Raw genomic sequence first — 14,692 nt, forward strand, 5'->3', positions numbered from 1 at the left:
TTAATTATGTCACTTAGTAGATTGTGAATTCTGGCAATAGTAAACAATAATTTTTTTTGACTATCTGTCTTACTGGTTGTCACAACAACCCTGTAAGGTAAATCCTATTGATATTCCCATTTTAAAGTTGAGGAAACTGAGGCAGACAGAAGTCAAGAGATTTGTTCAGGGTCTTACAGGTGGTAAGTATCTGAATCTGAACTTGAACCCAGGTCTTCCTGACTCCCAAATCTAATATTCTATATACTGAATCACCTCCCTGCCTCAAATCACAAGGAGCTTTTATGCAAGTTCATTCATGCTGTTAGTCCCCAATATATCACTTATTGTGTGATTTCTGTGGTATTAAGGAGCATATTTGGATATAAATATTAATCCTATATCCTCCCTGACAAGTAGTCATTCATATTTGCTTAAAGCTCATCTTTGCTCCTCTACTGAGTAGAACCCTCTTTAGATATATATGAGTGCCAGACTTGAAATCAAAAGGGTTAAGAAACTATCACAATCCTTGTTGTGAGATTCTAATGAAATAATGTATGTAGGGTAGTTTATAAATGCCATATAAATATCAGTTGTTATTAGTATTTTTTATCATCAGTATTATTGTTGTCATTATTAATATTATCACTATCTCCTCTACTACTACCACCACTACTATTAATTACTACTACTACTACTACTACTACTACTACTACTACTACTACTACTACTACTACTACTACTATTACTACTTCCTGATGCAGCACATTTCACCTTGAGATATTTCTGTTAGGAAGTGTTGTCTTATATTCATCTAAAATCTTTGCAACTTCTACTTGCTTTTGATTCTCCTTTTGGGGTTCCATGGATAGGACCTAATCCCATTTCCATGAGGCAATTTTTGAATCAGTCAATCAACAAGCATTTCTTAACCATCTACTTTATGCTAGGTGCTGGAGATATGACTATTACCATCTCTATTCCTTCTCTTCTTCATTCCTGATCATCTTTTTCAACAGATTAAATATTCCCCATTCCTTGAAACCTATCCTTTTATGGATCATCTCAAAGCACTTTACCATCCTGATCACCTTCTACTTAATGCTCTCCAGAATGTAAGTAATCTTCCTAAAGTATGGTACCCAGAACTAAACATACTATCTCGCATATGGTCTGATCAAAGCAGAGAACAGGGAAAATATCACTTCTGTCACTCTGCACAGAAGGTCTTTCCTAAATGCAGCCTAAGATTACATTAGTTTGGGTTTGGGTTTTTTGGGGCTGATATGCTTCATTGTTGATTCATACTCAGCTTACAGTGTACTAAAATCCCAATTTTTTTTCTGTACAAACTATCCAGCTACATAGTTCCCATCATGAAGATGATTATGGTTAAGATTTTTCATTGATCCCTGGTGCATTTGATCTTATTAGATTCAACTCATTGTTCCAGTCTCTTATAATCCTTCTGGATCCAGAATGTTAGTTATTTCTCAAAGTTTTATGTAATGTGAAAAGTTGATAAATATGTCATCTATGTCCTTATTTAAGACACTGATCGCAATTTTAAACAGGGACTTGACTTTGTCCTTTGTTTAAAATGAGAGACTAGAACAATGGATTAAATCTAATAAGTTCAAATTCAAGGCTCAATGAGAAGTCTTAACCTTAATCTTTTTCATGATGGTTAATTATTTCCTATTTATCGTGTATACATTTGTTTGCCTGTTATTTCTTCTATTATGAGCTCCATAAGGTCTGGAACTATCTTTTGACTCCTCCTGTTTCCCAGTACTTAGAAGAGTGCCTGGCACAATATAGGTACTTATTGTATTTCCCCCACATATAAGATGCAACGTTTTTTGAAAATTGCGGGGTCTAAAAACCGAGAGTCTTATACTGTGGTTGTAGATTTTTCTACTTGCATTTCTCACTTTTTTGTTCTCTTGCTGTCATTGGGCTCATTTTTTCACATTTTTATGGGTATATTAGGTTATGTTTTGTCACGTTCAGCCCAGAAATAGTTCAGAAAATATTTTTGTCCAGTGCCAAATTCAAGTTCAAAGTGATCCAGTTTGCAAAAGTGACTGGAAATCATGCTGTTGAACATCAGTTTTGTCCTCCTCCAACTGAGAAAACAAACCCAGACTGGCTAAAGGAAGAAGAAACTCAACTGAAAGGCAGAAGGCCATGAGAGACAAGTCAGCCAAATGGCCTGAGTTAGAGAGGGGATTGAAGAGATGGACTGAAGAACAAAGGGCCAGTGGAATTCCTGTGTCCACAAAGATGGTTTAGCAGGAGACAAAAAGAATTGTTGATGAAAAAGAAGTAACTGATTTCAAAGGAGACACAACTTGTGCTTCAGGGTCGTGAAGGGGAACAGACTAAGCACAGGTACACACACTAGACTTGTCCAGGGAAAGCTTGTGGTCAACCCCCAGACCAGACAGAGCACAGACAGGAGAGCAGGCAGAGCCTCTCCTGAGACTGATTCATAATCAAACATAGATGAGGACAAGCTAAGGGATGGGAGTTTTGACAATGATGAGTTGTATGGATTTGATGATGAACAAAAATTGAGTTCAATAACTTTATGTAAAGCATTTTTTTCAAATTTTGGCCCCCAAATTAAGGTGCATATTATACTTGGAAGCATCTTATACATGGGGAAACATGGTAATAAATATTGATTGATTGGTTGACTGATTTCTAAAATCCTTTAGGTTGATCTCAAACCAGTTCCAGACTCATCTAACTGTACAAAATAGTCTGGTTTATATTTCTCCTTCTACCCAAGGATTGCAAGAGAGATTTTGTTCAATGTTTTGCTGAAATCTAGGCAAATCCACTTAATAGCAATTCCTGGTTTACCAGTCTAGTAATCCCAGGATAAGTCTTCCCCAACCTAGCCAGGTGAGAGATCTGTCTTCCTGCTGGTTCATTTTCCTCACCCAACCCACCTTCCAGGAGCAGGTGGGGGGGGGGGAATTAGGAGGATGCAGAAAGAAAGGATTTGGAAAGCACATGGGGAAAGAGAAGGAAGGTTTGCAAAACCAAGATCAATGGTGAAACAAGACCTCAAAAGGGAGATCATTTGACATAGTTCCTCAGAGAGGTTAAATGACTTTTGTCTACTGTCACATATTTTGTAAGTATAGAGGCAGTACTATCAAACCCAGATCTTCTGATTCAAAGTCCCAGTGCTCTTTTCCTGTGCACTATATTGTACCCCTTTCTTAAGTATCCCTATAATCTAGTATTGTATCAGATGTGTAATGAACAACCAATAAACAAGTGCAGGTCATTGACCAAAGTGAGAAAAATTACTGTGGTGTCCACTGCCATGCCTTAACCAGAGAACTGTAAAATTTAGAGAGGAAAGGACCTAAGAGATCATCCAGTCCAGTATATTCATTTTATAATAAAAAAAAGAGAGTAAGCATTTATTTTTTCTCTCTCTTCCTTAATTCCCCCCTAGGGAAAAATCATATTAAATTATACATTGTCGAGAAAATTAAAATTAATTTGTGTTAGTCACATTAAAAAACATGTCTCATTCTGCACACTTAGGTCATCCTCTCTTTGTCAGGATGTTTCATCATCAGTCCTCTGAAATCATGGTTGATCATCTTGCTGATCAGCATTCTTATAAGTATTTCAAAATTCATTTATTGCAAAAATCATATTATTACAATTGTACATGTACAACCCAGATAGGATTATTCTCTATCATGGGGAGAGAGGAAAGAGAGGGTAGTAGAAAAATGTGGAACCCCCAAACTTGCAAAAAGATGAATGTAGAAAACTACTTTTTGAATGTAATTGAAAAACAAAATATAAAAATATAAAATATAAAAAGATGGTGTTATTATATAAATTGTTCTTTTGATGCTACACACTTTATTTTACTATAGTTCTTACATGTCTTCCAAAGTTTTTCTGAAACCATCCTCTTCCTAATTTCTTACAGCAGCATAGAATTCTATCACATTCATCTACCAGAACTTGTTCAGTCATTCCTCCATTAATAGGCACTTGGATTTCAGTTCTTTGTCATTCCAGAAAAGAGGAGTTTTTTTGTATATATGGGTTCTTTTCTTCTTTCTTTGATCTCTTTGTTATGTAGGCCTAGTAATGATATTGCTGAATCAAAGAATATGCAAAATTTTGCAGTTTTTTGCCAAAACCCTCATTTTAGAGAGGGAAAACCAAGACCAGGAAAGAGAAGATGGTCTGCTTAAAAGTCACACAGTTGGCAAGTGACAGAGCTAGGACTCTGGATTCCAAATCCCATGCATGTTCTGTATAACATTTAGAATGGCATTGATTATCACTGCCATCAACACCTTGGTGATTGACTAAAAATCAAGGTTGAGAGAGTAGAAAAACTTCTGGATTTGAAATCAGAGGACATGAGTTTAAATCTCAGCTCTGCTACTCACTAGCTGTGTGACTTTACATAATCTGTAAATGCTAAAGGATTAAACTAAATGAGCTTTTAAGATGTCTTCTAGCTCTAAATCTATGAATTTATTGAAATCAAAGATTACAGGATCATTTATTTAGATTTAGGAAGAGACCTTAGATTGACCAGAAGACCTGAGTTCAAATATTGCTTCAAATATTTATTAGCTGTGTGACCGTGGGCAAGTCTTATTCACCATCTGCCTCAATTTCCTCAACTATAAAATGAGAATAATAATAGTACTTACCAGATAGAGTTATTGTGAAGATCAAATAAGATATAAGTGAAAAGTGCTATGCAAATCTTAAAGCACTATGCAAATGGTAATCATCTTCTTCATCATCATCATCATCAAATCCAATTCCCCATTTTTCAAATAAAGAAACTAAGGAAAAGAGAGATTAAGTGAGTTACCATAGTTAAGCAAGAAATAGCATTAGTAGGCAAGATTCAAAGCCAGGTCTTCTGATTCCATTTAGAATACTCTCCATTTCACCAAGTTATAAGTCTAAGAATTTCAATCTTGCCCCTTTCATTCCACACTTCCTGTCCAACCCTACTTGTTTGTGATCTTATGACAATAACTCGGTATTAGAGAAACATCAACATAAGGAGGATCATAGGATAATATATTACAAGGTGGAAGGGACCTAAGAGGTCATTTAGTCCAATTCCTTCATATTATAAAAGGGGAAAGTGGATCCAGAGAGGTTGGCTAAATTTTCAAGGTAGCACAGGCAGTAAATGATAAAACCAGGATAGGATTTTCAGTCTTCTCACTCCAAATCTAAACCCTTTCTACACTACTTCTCAAAAAGTTGTCAACAGTGGCACCAGCCTCAAATTCTGACTCCCTCCTCTAATATGCATCTGATAGTAATGAGAGCAGGAAAAAAAATTCTCCCTTCATGATCATGCCAATGATGACAAAATTCTTAGGTTGGCCTGCCCTAGTGGCTAAAGTAAACTGAAATCAATTGCCTCTTAGGACCTTGAAAGGTGACCCCCCCATACACACACTTCAAATCCCAAGCGTTTACCAAAGGAAGTCCCTCTTTGGAATGACATGCATTTATACTCAAGATGTCCTTCTCTCCTCTTATTTAGGTTTTGAAACACCTGAGGCACTTAAATTTCACCAACAATATGGGAGAACAGGTGGATTTTGATGAGTTTGGGGACCTGGTGGGAAACTATTCAATCATCAACTGGCACCTCTCCCCAGAGGATGGCTCCATCGTCTTTAAGGAGGTTGGGCATTACAACGTTTATGCCAAGAAAGGTGAACGACTCTTCATCAATGAGGAGAAAATTCTGTGGAGTGGATTTTCCAGGGAGGTAGGTACTGAATATAAGAAAACTATGAATGTACTACTGACAACAGCAAAAATGTGTGGCCAAGATGGGTGATTACTTTGGGGAAATGTTAGCTCAAAAATAAATGGGTAGCACTGTCCAACTCTATAGCTTCTTTGCCAGCAAAAATTCAGCTGCAATGAAATCATAACAATCATTCACAAGAATAAAGTTCTCATACTGAAGGGAGATGAAAGAAAATTCTACCTTTCCAGGAGCCCCACTAGATCACTCTTGAAGTTTGTGGCACTTTACCTAGAATTGTGGAACCTCCCAGTAGTATAAATAATGATAAGAGTTGGCATTTTTATAACACTTTAAGGTTTGCAAAGTGCTTTCCATATATTATTTCATTTGGTCCTTATAGCAATCCTCTGTGATAGATCTTCTAGATTATTATTAAGAAAACCTTCAGTGTAAAAAAGAAAGACAGAAATAAAAAATTATTGAAGATAAAAAAAGGCATCAGCTCAATTGTCCCAACTTGTAACAAAAAGCTAAACCCGTCTCTCTTCTCATTATCCCTTTTCTTTTATTTTCCTCCCATCCTCATTATGACTTGGACAATTCCAATCCACTGAATAACTTGTGGAATAATGTTAAGGGGGGAGGGGAGGGAGAAAAGGAGAAGATTCTTCAAATTTCAGTATTTTATCTTCTTTCTTTTGTGTCTCTATATCTTTTCTAGCATTAACCTGAAAATAAAGTAGGGTAGGAAAGAGGGAGGGAGACACTAAATTTCCTGTTTCCTCATTGCATTTCTGATGAAATCTTCTTCTAATGATAATAATTTTTACAATTGAACTTCATACTACAATTGTGTGAAATAGATAGTGTTTTACAGGTAAGAATGGCTAGGTGGCACAATGGATAGCAATACACGAAGTTGGGAAACATCTTTGTGAGTTCAAATATGACTTCACACACTAGGTGTATAACTCTGGGTTAGTCACTTAACCTACGTTGTCTCAGTTTCCATATCTGTAAAGTGAACTGGAGAAGGTAATAGTAAATCGCTCCAGTATCTTTACCCAGAAAACCCTAAACTGGGTCATGAATAATCTGAAATGATTAAATAGAACAACAATATTTTACAGGTAAGAAGTTTGAGACACAGAGATAGTCCCTAATGGATGTCTTTCTCCATTCTCTACTACTTTTGCAGTGTGTGTGTGTGTGTGTGTGTGTGTGTGTGTGTGTGTGTGTGTGTGTGTGAAAGTTGGGTAGGGGAGGAATGGATGAATTCACATTTCTTCCTTTGGCACTTGCAACTTGGGGTACTATTCTTTCTTTGTTTTTTAGGTTTTTGCAAGGTAAATGTGGTTAAGTAGCTTGCCCAAGACCACAGAACTAGGTAATTATTAAGAGTGTGAGGCCAGCTTCGAATTCAGGTACTCCTGACTCCAGGGCCAGTGCTCTATCCACTGCACCACCTAGCTGCCCTGGTACTATTCTTTCAAAGAAGATATTGGCATCTTAGAGAAAACCTTTCCAGACAGCTGCTTCTCCAATTAGTCACACTACCCAAAGTATTTCTCCTTTAACCCCAGCCCACTCCCCTCCTCACATTATGCCAACATTACTTGGTATGTCCTTTTTAATCCCAATTACTGGACTATAATAGACCATTCTTATCACAAACTGCTTGTGTCCTTGAGGACATCATTCTATTTATCTTCATATCTTCTCTCGACTTAGGACAGTGAAGGGGACTAGAGTAAATAGTAATGGAATAAACACTTGTTATGTAAGTCCCCCCCCCCATTTTATTATATGACCTTACTGGGTTCTATTTGCTTCCATAGTTACTCTTCCCTCTATTTGTAAGGTTCCCTGGGAAGGTTGTTGTTTAACATGTGAAGAGAAATCTTCAGCTCCTGTTTCCTCATTTGAAAGAATTTATTTTATTTTCCTCATTTGAAGGAATGTATTACCCTAAGGAGGTAAAGACTACAGAACCACAGATAACACTCCTTATTCTTCTCAGAGCCCTCTTTTAGGCCTCCAGGGTACCCATTCAATCCATTATTGCTGACATCCAACTCTCTATAAAATTTTCTTGATCCATTATCGACTTTGCAGTTTATCCAGAGCTCTTTTTGCTTTTGTTGTCAGTATTACCTATTTCTAGTAGTGTCTACACATAACTAATCTGACCATTTTCCTGAACTGATGGACCAGTTTATTATAAAAATACTAAAAATGACTTCGCTCAGAGTCATGACCTCTGCCTACTCTTCTCCCAAATTCATTTCTTCATCCAAAAACAGAAGAAAGGGAAAGAAATTGGACTTGTTCTCATTTAGTCTCATTTTAGTCTTTTATTTCCTATTTATATCCATCAAGTTAGTAACAAAGGAAGCTTAGAGAGATCAGAATGCAATAGAGAGAAGGAAGAAGGTGAGCACAAGAAACAGTCATTTTTGAACATAGTCTTCTGAGCATATTTTTATTATTTTTTCAGAGATACCATGAATTCTTAATTTTAGTGGATATAATAACGAACTGGTTTGCTCCTGAGTCTGGAATGGAGTCCATTTGAGCATGTGGTAGGACATTGGCATCCTCAGACCCAGTACTTGTGTTGGATCAGTTAGCAAGGTTTCAATCACCTCCTAATTGTAAAATATTGAAATAATATCCTGAGACTAAACAGCATATCCATATTCACTGATTTTTATAGTCACTTATAGATTATAAACTGCAAGGGATCTTTGTCTAGCTTTCTCAGTAAAAAAATAAAAATGGACCAGGACAGACCAAGAGACAGGGTTAACAGTTTAGCTCAATACCTCCCATCTTTATGTATCACAAATTTGGAAACAGCTGCTATTAGGGGCCTCTCATTGAATGATAAAAATTCATATGCAGAGAAGCAGAAAGAAGAAAGCTCAAAGAGACAGAAAGTTTTAAGAAAAAAAGATTAAAACAGAACAGAAGAGATTTAGATGCAAAGGAAGATGTAAGACCCAGTCTAGTTATATTTCTGTGATTTTACTTCATGTTACTAAACTTTAATGTGCTTATGTTTCCCTTAATTTTTAAAATTTTCACCTTCAGGCATTTATTGATTTTGGTTTCCATCCAAAAAAATAATTATTCTGATTTAAAGCTTGAGAGATAACATGGCAGAGTGGACAGAGAGCTGTTCTCAAACCAAGAAGATTTGGGTTCAAATCTTGTCTCAGACATATATGGTTGTGTGAACTTCTGAAGGAAGGACATATGTTTGCACTCTGTTAAGCATTTGCAAATACTATTTCATTTGCTCCTAACAACCCCGGGAGTGAGACACTATTGTTATCCCAGTTTTACAGTTGAAGAAACAACTTTAGTGATTTATTCAGGGTTTCTGAATTTGAACTCAGGTCTTTTTTACTCCAAGCTCATCACTCTGTCTCCTTAACTCTTTGAGTTGTAGAGAAAGTACCACTTCACCTTGATAGAGGGAGTTTCCTTATCTTCTACCAAAGAAATCACAGGGTTAATCCCCTATTTAAAGTTTACAAAGCACTTGCCTCACTGCAACAATGAGAAGAAGAATTATCCACTTTTTATAAATTGGGAAACTGAGACTCACAGAGGCAAATTGGTTTCTGGAGGATGACAAAATTTAATAAGTATCAGAGCAAGGATTTGAATACAAGCCTTCTGATTCTAAAGCCAACATTCTTTCTATGACATACCTCTTTACCTCTAAAGAAAGTCTAAATTTGAATATCTAAAACTATTCTCTGTTATCTGTCTCCATACTGTTCTGTCAATAACCTATACTGAAACAGAGATAAAATTTTATCAGCACTCTGACTCCTCTTTCTGGAGTAAAAATTTGACATCTTTTTGTACTACTCATTTGGTAAAGTTTCTCTAAATATGTTATAAAGACCTTTCCTTTTCCTGGTGTATTGTTGTTCAGTCATTTCAATCATATCTGACTTTTCATAACCCCATTTGGGTTTTTCTTGGCAAATACCAGAGTGATTTGTCATTTCCTTCTCCATCTCATTTTTAGATGAGGAAACTGAGGCAATCAGGGTTAATAAATATTTGAATCCAGATTCAAACTCAAGAAGATATTGATATCAGTCAGAGGTAAAACAGTAAAAATAGGTTAGGGTCATCATGTATCTTGAAGCACAAGAAGCATATAACTTGTGCAAAAAAGCAATGTGATTTGTAGTAATGGCTTACTTTTCTGTAGCACATTATAATTTATAAAGTATTTTTCTTAAAGTAGAAGTATGATTGCTGTTCAGTTGTTCTGTGAAGCCCAATTCTTTATAATGCCCATGGGGTTTTCTTGGCAAAGAAACGAGAGTGATTTGCCATTTCCTTCTTCAATGTGTCCCCATTTTATAGGAGACTACAAATGAGGAACTGAGGCAAATAGGGGTCAAATGACTTGCCCAGGGTCACACAGCTGGTAAATGCCTGAGACTGAATTTGATCTCTGATTCCTGATTCCAAATCCAGTGCTCTATCTGTTGCATCATCTAATGACCTTAGTACAAGCATTACTATTCCCATTTTACAGATGATGAGACTACTTCACTATTGTTTACACATTAATTGTAGCTTAAAGTGGAGATAGAAGTAGGGTAGAGTCTGAAGATTCAAACTGAAACAAAATCTCTGGAACAGTTGCTTGGTTCATGAGGGTTAATAGTTATACTTAGACATATTTGATTTAAAAATCTTTTTAAAACTTGATAGATCACATTAGGGTCTTTTACTTTTTCTATTCAAAAGACATTTGTCCCTACTGTTTGGATGGGACAGTTAGGTTTTGCAATGCATAGAATTGGATAGAATAAACAGGAAAAATCTGGTTTCAGATGCTTACTAGCTGTGTAATGCTGGGCAAGTCACTTAACCTTATTTGCCTCAGTTTCCTCATCTGTAAAATGACTTGGAAAGGAAAATGACAAACTCACTCTAGTATCTCTGCCAAGAAATCCCCTAGAGTCAGAACTGTGAGCAACTCAGGACTAGGTAATTGTGGAAGTGCAAAGTTTGGATTAGATACTAGTTTCTCCATTAACTTGCTCCTTGAGTATAGCAGATTATGTCTGGTTTCTTAGTTTACATCAAATCCAACCATTATTTTCTAGATAAAAAAAAACAGACCTAGGAAAATGATACAGCTGTCTAAGGGTCAAACAGCTATAATTAGCAGAGAACTTCATGTTATTTTCAAATTCATGCTGTGCTGTCAAACAAATAGGATTCTTGGTTTCAACAAAATAGAATGACTTCACATTTTTGATTCATTAATGAATTCTTTGGGGAATAGGTAATAAACAAGAATCTTTGGCTGCTTCAGCCCCCACACCTGATGTTCTTTGAGTCAAGGAAGAAAGAACAAAGCCAACCTCATCTTAAGCCAACTACAAAGACATATTGAGCAACATAAAACCACAGGTAGAAAGATTTCTTCAGATGTAAAGAATACAAGGAGCAAGTGCACACCTTCTTCATTGACACCCACCAAGTTCTTTTTGTCCGGTTCAGGGAAATTAAGCTTCACATAGAACTACTCCCAGAAGGCCACTTCAACTGTACAATAGGGCTGGTGCCCAGACAATAACAGATGAAAGGAAGTCTATGCATGTATACTGAGATAGGTAAAGAAAGCAAACCCCATATGACCTCCTCTACTATAGGGGTATAGGTTTGCAAAATGCTTTGATTTTATTTGCTAGTTCAAAGTCTTACAACAACCTTTACAACAACTTCACTTATCATTAATCCCTTATCTGTAAAACTGTTTTACAGATAAGGAAATTGAGGTTTAGGAGATTTTAATTGATGAGTAATGTCAATCAATTTGGACCAACATCTCCTTCATTATAAGTCCAGAACTCTATGGATAGAGCACCAGCCCTGGAGTCAGGAAGACAAATGTTCAAATCCAACCTCAGATACTTGACACTCACTAGCTGTGTGATCTTGGGCAAGTCACTTAACCCTGATTGCCTTACATCCAGGGCCAATTCCAGCTATCTTGATTCATATCTAGTCACTAGATCCAGTTGGCTTTGGAGGAGAAAGTGAGACCAGTAACTCAGCACAGCACCCCCTCACTCAAATGCAATTCACTTGCTTGTCGTGACATCACTTCCTCTAATTCATGGTCTTCTTTTTTTTTTTTTTAAGATTTTTCAAGGCAATGGAGTTAAGTGGCTTGCCCAAGGCCACATGGCTAGGTAATTATTAAGTGTCTGAGGCCAGATTTGAACTCAAGTACTCCTGACTCCAAGGCCAGTGCTCTATTCACTGCACCACCTAGCTGCCCCCATGGCCTTCTTCAAGAACAAAGGACAAACATCATCATCTTTATGCTGCCTCTTAAACACATGTGTTATGTATGGTGTATGAAGTTTTCCAGGAGGAAGGCACCTGTGGTATGAAGACTTTTTCAAGGTTGCTCATCTACCTTTGGTATCATCTGGCATTCAACTCTCACCTGTGAATCCAAGAAGCTATAGTATGTGGAGCTACCACAATCTGGTGTACCATCTAGACTGTAGGTAATCAAAGCTTCAGATACAGTGATATGTTAGGAAGATGTCTACTTCAAGCCTGTGAAGACTTCTCCCAGCAGATGAGAATGGGCAGATGAGAACAATTTGTTCAAATGACCTTGAACCTGGCTGAAGCAAGTGCTATGGCATACATAGATTTTGGTCAGATATCAGAGATGCCAAGGTTCATCCACTGCATCCAGGGTCATCACCAGTCATCTTAACTTTTGTCTTGCCACTAGACTTTGATGATTTTGGAAGAGAGGGTGAGATTGATGACTTTTCATAACTCTGCCTCACTTAAATTCACTTCACACAGGAGTCACTACATCAACCTTATGTCATTGGTCCTCTTCGAATATGAAGGACAACAGCAACATGCATCATATCATATAAATCTAAACACAGAAGCTATTAGAAATCCTTTGGAGTCAGGAACTATGCTCATGAATGTTCTAGGTGGCACAGTGACTATATGTCTGGGTGTAGACAGGAAGGCTTGAATTCAAATCTGAACCTCAGAACTTACTAAATATATGACCCTAAGAAAGAATGTAACCACTGTCTGACTCAGTTTCCTCATCTGTATAATAGGGAAAATAACAGCACCTACCTTGAAGTGTTGCTGTGAACTTTAAGATTATTATTTGCAAAATGCTTAATATTGTGCCTAGCACATTAAGTGGTGCCAAATAAATGGTGGATGAAATTTATTACTATTATTACATTCATCAGTCACTCCAGCTGTCCTTCTTTTTATGCCCTCCCTCTCCTAACCCCTGCCTCTGTATGGACATCTAAGCAACTACCAGCACTATTCTTAGTGGATTCAGTAGAAATGTGCTTTCCTTAACTTAGGGTATTCCCAAAGAATAGTGGAAGTAAAAAGTGTAGAGACTAAAGTAAACCAAACTTACTCCAGAGAGTTGAAAAGATCCTACTAAAACATTGTTCTAGTCATTTCTAGAGGTATCATTGACACATTTACCACGTTGATATATTTCCTTAAAAATGTTTGGTATTAATACCTAAAGCTTTCTTGAATGAATTTTTGAGCTCCAGGGATTGCTGGGTTTCTTCCTCTGACCAGTTGTATGACTATGATTAAAATTTCCTCATTAAAATGTAAATTCTCTATTTTATAAAGTAAATAATCATCCCTATTCTTTAATAAATCTGGGTTTTCATACATTTAAATAGGCTTTACTCTAAAACTGTCCATGTAAAAATCTATCCACCATTCATTATAGATCCTATAAAACTGACAAGAGCTTAAAATATTATTTAATGACAAAGAACACGTAGCCATAATTAAAAAGGGTGGAGATATAAATGCCACTAAAATTTCTAGCTGCCTCCAAGGTTCCACTCATGTCATTTATTTCTCATCCCCCTAGTTATTAATGCTCTCTCCTTCTCAAATCATCATAAATATCTACTCGCATGTCCTATCCTGTCCAAAGAATATGAGACTCTTGAGCAAAGAGACTGGTATCTGATTTGTTTTTGAATTCTTATTACCTACCACTGGACCTTGAATAGAGAAGACACTTGAAAAATAATTGTTGGATTGGGAAAAAACTAAAGAATGTAACCTCTTTGAGAGCAGAAATTATTTCATTTACTATATATGTTTATTCCCAGTACTGAGCACAATACTAGACAAATGCTTGTTGCTTCTAGCCCTGAGACATGGTTTACTTCATTAAATGTAGTCTATCTATGGGCAGACAGTAGTTTGTCTGAAAAAGAACAGAGGGCTTCAGTGGATTGAAAGTTCAGTATGAACCAACATAGATGTGAACTATGATAACCAAAAAGAGCCACGTGTGGGTTAAGGGTTTGCATTAAGAGAGGTGAAAATTGTAGGAACATTTGAACTTTCAAGATCTTCTAATAACAAAAAGTCATTAAGTATCTACTATGTGCCAGCCACCATGCTAAGTGTTAGAGACACAAAAAAGCAGAGGCCCCACCCTCAAAAAACTCGCAGTTTAATTAGGGAAGAAACATGAAAAACGAATTATAAACTAGATATTGTTCAGCTATGTCTGACTCTTCCTGACCCCATTTGAGGTTTTCTTAGCAAAGATATTGGACAGGTTTGTCATTTCCTTCTCCAGTTCATTTTTATAGATGAGTAAACTGAGGAAAACAGGGTTAACTGGCTTGTCCACACAGCTATAAGAGTCTAACTAAGAGACCAAATTTGAACTCATGAAGATGAGAATTCCTGATTCCTGGTTCACTGCTCCATCCACAGTGCCATCTAGCTTCTCCTAAAAAAGATGTAGATACGAACAACTAAGAATAATCTCAGAACACTAAGATTAAGAAGGACTGGGAAAAGGTTTCTTTCAGAAGG

The 14,692-nt window shown here is 36.7% G+C and overlaps 1 protein-coding gene across 1 annotated transcript in view; it reads left to right on the top strand.

Moving 5' to 3' along the window:
• Positions 1 to 14,692, top strand: part of CASR (calcium sensing receptor) — a 166,457-nt gene that overhangs the window by 114,471 nt on the left and 37,294 nt on the right. The window contains exon 5 of the mRNA XM_074214645.1: positions 5,555 to 5,785. Within this exon, the coding sequence (XP_074070746.1) occupies positions 5,555 to 5,785 (231 nt within the window). The remainder of the gene's footprint in view (positions 1 to 5,554; positions 5,786 to 14,692) is intronic.

Source organism: Macrotis lagotis, chromosome 1, assembly GCF_037893015.1.
Source record: "Macrotis lagotis isolate mMagLag1 chromosome 1, bilby.v1.9.chrom.fasta, whole genome shotgun sequence".
NCBI classification, from domain to species: domain Eukaryota; kingdom Metazoa; phylum Chordata; class Mammalia; order Peramelemorphia; family Peramelidae; genus Macrotis; species Macrotis lagotis.